We start from the raw sequence: 8945 nt of genomic DNA, 5'->3' as shown, positions 1-8945 counted from the left end.
TTACTGTTTGAGATTCTGATGGGTTAGAAAGGTTTAATGTGGACTTTAGAGTTTCTAGTCCTTCATCATGTGGAATATTAGTGCAAAGAAGACTGTTGGGTGGTAACTGTCCCTTAGTATTAATATCTTTTATTATATTAAGAAAATAAGTAGTATCCTTTATGTAAGAAGGGAGAGTACAGGGAATACATTTTATGTGTTGGTCAACAAGATTGACAGCTTTTCAGAATAAGATCATTTGAGAGTTTTTTTGTAGAAATTAGTGTCCTCTAATTGCCAGTTGGCTTCTGTGATATGGTGATCTTTTTTAAGAATAACAATAACTCCACACCTTGTCAGCTGGCTTTATTATGATATTGTTGTTTGATTTAATCATGATGTTAGAAATACACATAGGTTCAAGAAGTCTTGATAGAAATTAATAAAAAGCCTATAACCCGAGCACTTTCGAAAAGTGCTTGGGTCTTCGTTAGGAACAAACCGGGAATGTTTGATTTAAGATTGTTTAGAGCAGTTCTTTCATTTTGGTCAATATTATTATGACATTTCTTGGAAGATTTTAAGGTCTGTATTATGTCATTTACTACTGCCTTAATATAACTCTCTAAATATGGTTCTCTGTATGATGGAGGTGTCCATAAAAACTTTTCTTTGAAGTTTGGTGTATGTTGATTTTCAGTTGGGTGGGGTTTATTGTGAAAGAATTTGTGAAGTCTTAGTTTTCTAGAGAATTTGTGCAGGTCAGAAAGAAGATCGGGCTCATTAACATAGCTGTTACTTGGGCAGAAGTTGAGACATTTACTAAGGAGACTGAGTTCTGCTTCAGAGAAAGAGAGAGAGTTATATCTGAAAGATTAACAATGTTAGAGGTATGTGGGGAGTGTTAATTGTTACCTGTACAATTTATGAGGTCACTGTTATTTTCAAAAGATTGGTTTGTTTGAAAAGGCTTATGTATATTAGAGGATGAAGGGTTTTTAAACATTTTTTAGGCTGTTTATTGTGAGTTAAAGGGATTTTCATAGTTTCTGGTAGATTACTTGATGCTATGGTAGTTTATTTATGATAAAGAAGAGGATTCAAAAGAATACTGTTAGAAGTGCTTTTTGAATTGGTGTTATTGGTAGGAAGCTGATTTTTTAAATTTTTTAGAAGTAATGTATCAGTTCTCTTTGTAAATTTTTGTAGTTCTTTTTATTCCATTGAAGGATTGTACAGGTGATAATTGTGGGAAATTCCATTATCTAGAATATCAACAGAATTTTGACAAAGTTTTAATGATATTCATGAGTTCTTATGAGGTGTTTTCAACGATCTGTTGTCATTTGTTGCAGAAATTCTGATCATGTGCTCTTATTATGATTGGTACTTTTAATACGAGAGATTGAGGTATGTTTGGTTTTTTTTATGTTATGCATTAGCAACTTGGCATGTTGACAATGTCTTGTATGTTTCTCAGTGAGTTTTCTAAGTTTTTCTGCTGTTGTTGAGTGATTCACCACTTGATTCACATTGTGTGTTAACAGATATTAAAGTGAGGACATCATTGTAACCATGAGATAGAGGGTGGGGAAGATTAAGGGAAGTAAGAGGGGGTAGCTGTCTTCATCTTCAGAGTGTGTATTACACAGTGACGAAGTATAAACAGTGCATTGCTTTTCATTGTGAGAGTTGGTGCTAAGATGAAGGACTATTGTGTTCTAATGAAGGTAATTATACAAGAGACTGTTTGACTGGTGAAGATTGTACTGTGGCACATGCAATGTTTACACTAATATTGATTTGGGGAAATTTTGAAGATAGAGAGCGGAAGGGTTTGTGAGTAAACAAGAACGAACAACAGAAGCATAAGAAGAACAAATGTTGCTATTTGTTCAATGTGATGTTTTGGGGAAGTGTGATTTGTGTTTCTTCCCCTAGCAGAATCTAAAGAAGAATTTGGAGAATCACTGTGAGAGAGTGAATGTGTTTTTAGTTGAGTGATAGAGATATTATTGTGTGAGACATTGGTAGCTTCTGAAATAGGGAGAAATGGAGAATTTTGACAGGGAAGGGTAGAAGAACTATCAGAAGTAGAAATAGAAGATGATTGGGGTAACTTCAAAGAGAAAGACGTGTGGGAGAATGCTACGGGAAATATTGTACTTGAAGTTTGAGGCCAGGGTAAAAATACCAGAAAAGCTAAGATGCAGTCCATCTTGTGGTTAGTGAATGGTATTAGGTTTGTGTGGTTAGTGAATGGTATTAGGTTTGTGTGGTTAGTGAATGGTATTAGGTTTGTGTGGTTAGTGAATGGTATTCGGTTTGTGTGGTTAGTGAATGGTATTAGGTTTGTGTGGTTAGTGAATGGTATTAGGTTTGTGTGGTTAGTGAATGGTATTAGGTTTGTGTGGTTAGTGAATGGTATTAGGTTTGTGTGGTTAGTGAATGGGAAGTTGTAGGTTAAGTCTGCAGAGGTGTTTGGTCAATTTCTTAAAATGTTTAATTTTATTGTTGAGTTGTGTAATTATTGTGCTGTTTTGTGTGTTGCAATCAGAGGAAGCATGTCTGTTCACATGTCTGTAGATTACACTAGAGATAGCCAGTTTAATGTGTGGTCTTAGGCTGAAGATATGTGCTATTGTGTTTTCAAATTCTGAGAAACAATCTTTGGCAGTCTTATCCGATTGTTTCAGGTCGTTAGTACTAAAGTGAATTATCAGAAATCGGACAGATTCTGAAATTTTGGCATTGTATATTTTTGATCTACTGGTAGATTTTGAAAAAACTGTCCATTAATAAAAGTTAAGTGTTCTTGTCAGTACTTGAGCATTGAATCACCTAAAATGCCTATGTTAGGAAATAAAAGAGTGTACTTACCTAAATTGGGTTCATTTTCCTTACATGGTGTCAGAAAAATACGTAATTTCAAGAAGTCTTGATACAAGATGATAAAAAACCTATAACCCTAGTGCTTTCAAGACACTTACAACAGCACATGGAAAAAGATACTAAACATTTCCTGGAAAACCAGATGACCTACATGACATCACTCATTCAATTACACCACCATTTCCAGTTTGCTCCTGAAGAAGAAAGGTCCACCTTTCAAAAGCTCTCGGGTTATAGGGTTTTTAATCATCTGATATAGATTAATGGTCTTGATAAGGGAATGGTTAACAAATTGATCAAGTTTTCTGATTATATTAAGGTTGTGGGTGTAGTTGGCTGGAGTATGATGCTGTTGTTTTTTAAAGGATCTGAATTATTGGTGAATTGGGCAAATATATGGCAGATGACATTTACTTATGTTAAATGCAAGGTAATACATGTGGCTACCTTAATTTATACTATAATCACTTTCATGGAAATAAATTCAATAGTGTTATGGAAGAAAAGGACCTTGGTATTTTGATCAGTCAGTCTCATAAGTTTTCCTGGCAGTATGTTGTTGCTAATGTGAAAACAAATAAAATTTGGGTTGTATGTACAGTTGAAGGATGTTGTTGTTTATTTGTATAGATTTCTATGTAGGCCTCATTTAGAGTATTATGTTCAGTTGTGGGCTTCTTACTTTAAAAAGGTTGTTGAGTAGTTGGTAAGAGCTCAAGGATGATTCTGGAATACAATGGCTGTCATATGATGACAGGTTAAAGTCTAAAGTATTTTCTCTTGAAAAAAGAAGTTAGAGGGAATCTGATTGAAGTGCTCAGTATCATAAAGAAAATAGGATTGATGCATAGTTTTTTGGTTAATGCTGAAAAGTGAAAGAAATAGTGTAGAAATCAATAAAAATGTAAGAGATAACAGGCATAAGTTTTATGCTAATGCTGTCAGTGTAACATACAGTGTTAGTGTATATGTACATACTTTTGTTTCTTTGTAGTTTGAGTTGTATAACTTTACAATGCATCAGTGTTTGTACTTAGGTAATTAACATATGAATAAAGAAGACTTAGTCATTTTAAATAATGGAATTTGATGCACACTTTTTTGTTTTCAGAATTTCACAAATGGAGTTAAGACAACAGATTGATAGCCTTGCAGAAGGTAAGAAATGAGTTGGTTTTTGGTTAGGTCCTATGGCAATAAACTTCAATTATGTGTATTTCTGTTAATGTTTGTCTTTTTGTAAAGCAGATATACAGCCTTATACTATTCAATTAGTAAGTGTAATCATAGTCTTAATTGTTTTATGGTAACAAACAAATAATTTTACTAGTGCTTTATAGAAATTACTGTAGTTTCATTGTAAATGAACCAAAAGCCAAGCAGTTTTAACAGAAAGTTTGGTAATCTGTCATAGCCTATCATTTTACAAGATGAAAATAAAGAGTCATCAAAAAATAAAATCTTTAAGTTTGTTACTGCAATAAACTCGCACATGAACATACACAGAGGTTTGAGTATGTTATATTAAAATTATTTTTAGTATGCAGATCAGCAAGTTACATTACCACCACATACAATATGAAGTCATGATGGATGTGGTGTATTTCAGAACTACATTTTGGCATTTTTTGGAAAGATGTATACATATCAGAATATCAAATTTTCAAGATGAAGGTATCCTTTATATTTAAAGGTTGTTGAGTTATTAGATTGTGTCTATGGCTCAACTTGGGGTATCAGACCACTCAGATAGAAGTTTGAAACAAGTTTTACCAAAGTTGTGATAAGTGAAGCGCAGTGTCTTATAATGGGTGAGAATGCAAAAACAGAGGTCAGTATTACAAGCTGACCATGTGTTACAGGCAATAATACCCAACATAATCAAGAAACATCTCCATCTTGAAATGAGGCCAACAGGATACTGTTTCATTAAGATGAGGCTTCAGGTTGTACCTCCTGTGTAACCATCATATACATCAGGCAGCTGGAGGATGAAATGAGTATTCATGCTATTCCCTAGAAAATCTATCATAGTCAAGTCACTGGATGCAATACCTGTAGATTTCTGTAAAATTGGATTGTTAGAAGATGCACTTAGAACTGTCGTTCACACAACTAAATGGATTATGGAAAGTATTCAGGGAGGAGGAGTGTGTTTCAGACACAACAGCTTTATGACAGACCCTTTTACAAAGGACATTTTTTAAAGGGCTGGCCAATATCAAAATGCATAGTCATTAATACAGCAGAACTGGGCATGGCAAGATGGATTGTAATGACGTGCTGAGGTGTCTCAGCTGTGATTTTTGACAAGTAAATAATGCTGAAGCTTAAGACCAAAATATAGAAAATTATAGTTCAGCCAGATCTGCTTTATGAAGCAGAAACTTGGACATAAGAAGAAAGTAGGAGAGTATTTTAGAAAGAACTGAGATGATAATGCTAAGATGAATGAGAGAAATAATAATGATTGATGACATTGGGAAAAGAGTTGGTGTCTGTAAGATGACAGAAAAAAATAAGAGACTGATATGGTTTGGATTTGGGTGAGAAATGAAGAAGGATGTGCATTTGAAATTCTAGTGTAGAGACAAAGAAATAGAGGAAGACATAGAGTACCATGGAGAGATGTGGTGGACAGAGATATGGCAGAGGTCGTTGTAACTATAAATAATGCACATAACCATAATCTGTGGAGAAGGAAGATCCAAGTGGATAACCCCATACCAGAATGGGATTAAGGTCATAAGAATGTGATAACCTATAATTGACTGAAATGTTTTGCAATATAGTTAGATCAAGTAGAATCAGTATAATTTGTATGTAATAGTTTATATTTTTCAAATACTGACAGACTTTATCAGTTACTTTTATATTGTTTACTTAAATTACATGTATGTGATTAATTCACCATATAGTGTAGTGTTTTTTTAATTATTATATGCCCCATAGTTATTTACTTTATAAAAGGTAATTTTATATGTAAAAATTAATTTTAAACTAACAGTTGTTAATCATTTATTATAAATCAATTTTAAATATATTCAAACTTCCCTTTGAATCATTAAAACACTACTGCTATCTTGTTGTTATGTTACTTTTTCTTTCTGTGATTTTTTTTCACACTACAGTTCCTGAATGGTTATTTACACCACACAAATAGGCCGATAATTCTAAACAAAAGAAAACAGCACTGACAGGAGTTTCAAAACATGAGTCACAAAATATATCTAAAACGCTTGGAAAAATATTATAGAGAATATCAATAGTTTAGAGAACAGGGAACAAACTGACAGAAAAAAACCAGAAACAAAGTTTTAATGCAATGTATGAATAACTTTGTTAAAGAACACGTCTGTTGCATGCACATGCAACAGACATTGAATATTGCAGACTGACTGAACTAACATCAAGTAATAAAGAATACCAAGCAATTCAGACAGTAATCTTACAGTGCATGAGGTAGAAGGGACTTTGGCAGGAGGGCATTTATAAAACTGTTTTTATATATAGACCTTGATATTAATAATGCTCGAACTCTAGATTTCAATATGAAGTATAAACTTTTACACTGTTTGAATTTACTGTTCTTTCTGGTTAGAGGACCCTGGCTGCATCTTATCTGTGTATTTGCTGTGAGGAAGAATTGAAGGATGTTAATATCGTGGGGAACAGTTTTTGAAGATATTGTCATCCTGACTACAGATGACTTCCTGATAATGCTCTCCTTTAATGTTTTATCTGACATTGTCATCCAGTATATTTCATGGAATTCATTACATGTTTACTTGACTCATCAATCCCCGAGTCATTTGTATGTCTCTATTATCAACTGTGGCAGGTTATTTCATTTTGTGTTCCTCTTTTAAGTTCTGACTTGGCTCCTCCTTTTTAGTCTGTGATTCAGTTTCCTGCATGAAGGGGTTAGTTTTTTCTGACTTACCTGTTTTTCCCCGTTTTCTTTTTTGCAGCTGTATTGATGAAGAAATGACTGCTGATGTCAGTTTATGATATATTATCTGGATTCATCTTTGGGATTATTCTGAGAGAGAAAATTAATGTATGATAAATGTTCTGACTAATTACTTGTGTTTTTGTGATTTGAAGTAGTCAGTAGCTTACAAACTAATCAGAACTGATGAATTTAAACCATTGCTTTCACATAATATATTTTCAAGAAGTTGAAGGATTACCAATATTTGCTCCGAAGTTGAATATTTATTGCCATGCACAGATTTAAAGGAACATTATTTTTTCTATTTTAGATTTGAGGCACATATCCGAGAATCAGCATGTACCGTATGACTTGGATATTTATGTTAAGAAATTGATGAATGCTAAAAGAAGAGTCATGCTTGTCAGTAATATACTACAAAATGCTCAGGTACAGAAAAAATTCTGTTAAATCTATACTATGTCTTTTAATACTTTGTATGTAGTGTCCCCAATTTTGGAGCTTTAACACATATAAATGTACAATATATGATGATTTAATGTAAATTGAATACTGTCCTTAAAATCAGCTGTAAAATAATCAGTACTCTCCTTAACCTTATGGTGAGTATAACAATAATAGTGAAATAAATACAGAAGTTATTTAAAAAACTGATTAACTCACAAGTTGGACATGCTTTTAATAAGAGCAGACATGTAAAGACTAAGAAAAATATTAAACTTGCTTCATATTATTATTCATTATGTTGAGGAAAAATGGTAATTTTAACTCGTATGATTTATATTCTAGGAAGACTTTTTTTTTCTGCAAAACTAAACTCTAAACCCAGTGAATTAAGAGAATCTTTTGTAGTTTTATGTACAGTCTTTCCATACAAGATGCCATAGTTCCTCACTTCTGGCATAGTGTCATTTTAGTTTTTTCAAAGGAACAGTTTCAGTAAGAAAACTTGTAACTTGTAGATTACTCCTATACGGACAACATTAATAATTTGTTTGTGCTTATAGGAAAGGCTAAATAGAGTTCACCACAACGTGGCTAAGGAAACCGCAAAACGTAAAGCTCTACTTGAGCCTAGCTCTGTGGCATCTTCCAGTGGAGCAGATTAAAGAAAAGTTTGATAGTAATATTTGAAGTAAAAATATTAAATTTATGGTGGTAATAATTTCCATTCCAAAGTGTAATTAGACAAGAGACACATCCATTCAGTGAAAATTTGCTATTAATATAAATAAAGCCAATTAATAATGGATGACCATATATCGGTCTGTCTTGAGTGATTTTGTACAGATTATGAAATACTGAATGTAAACTGTATGCATACAATTATCTTATTATGTAACTTCTTACACTGCTGCAGCATTATTGTGTACAATTAGGTTGTGTATGATGGTGACGTTTTTTCTGTTGTGTATGAAATGTTAACGAGTTATGTGGAAAAACTTTAACGTACTGCTTAATATGTTAAAAATATGTAGGAGAAATGGTATATCAGTTTTTTCACTTGACACTTGCAGTGATTTAATGAGACAATTCTGGTTTGTGTTCAAATGGCATTATAAAATATTTAAGAAAATTAAGAGAAATAAAAATAATGTAATGTGAGAAAGAATTATTAAGTCTTTGTATTATATATTTTAGCTGTTGTTTTTGTAGATGCAAAGTATATGCTGTGTACTCCAATACATCCATTAGCACATTGGTTATTTAAACTGTACTTTTGAAATTAGACAAAAGGATGCTTTTAGTGTTTTGGTTGTTATGTGTAATGTAGGCATTGTGCATTTGCAGATTTTGTCTAATAATATTGAAATACAAGAAAAATAACATGCCCTTAACTCAGTTCTACAATTAATGTAACTGTCAAATAACCAGATACCAATAATAAAGCATCAGCACAGTAATAATTGATCTTTTTTTTTTAAGCAAAATGTAATCACATGTTTTCAACATTCACCTAATTTTTAGGAAAAGGAAAAATATATTAACAATAGATTTATTTTCTGTAATCAATTAAGTAACAATTGTTTGTAATTGCAGTTGAGATCCCTTGTGTGAGTACTGGAAATATTAGTTGTCACCCAATTTTAATAGTAAATCTTGAATATGATTCATAAAC

The 8945-nt window shown here is 32.5% G+C and overlaps 1 protein-coding gene across 1 annotated transcript in view; it reads left to right on the top strand.

Moving 5' to 3' along the window:
* The window catches only part of LOC106466162 (SNARE-associated protein Snapin-like), a 14714-nt gene extending 5981 nt beyond the window's left edge, over positions 1-8733 (top strand). The window contains exons 2-4 of the mRNA XM_013926405.2: positions 3983-4029; positions 7137-7255; positions 7834-8733. Of these exons, the coding sequence (XP_013781859.1) occupies positions 3983-4029; positions 7137-7255; positions 7834-7935 (268 nt within the window). The 3' untranslated portion in view covers positions 7936-8733. The remainder of the gene's footprint in view (positions 1-3982; positions 4030-7136; positions 7256-7833) is intronic.
* Positions 8734-8945: the final 212 nt, after the last annotated feature.

The sequence above is a fragment of the Limulus polyphemus genome, unplaced genomic scaffold, assembly GCF_000517525.1.
Source record: "Limulus polyphemus unplaced genomic scaffold, Limulus_polyphemus-2.1.2 Scaffold2172, whole genome shotgun sequence".
NCBI classification, from domain to species: domain Eukaryota; kingdom Metazoa; phylum Arthropoda; class Merostomata; order Xiphosura; family Limulidae; genus Limulus; species Limulus polyphemus.
The sequence above is the reverse complement of the archived record's forward strand: the minus strand, read 5'-3'. Positions and strand labels throughout refer to the sequence as shown.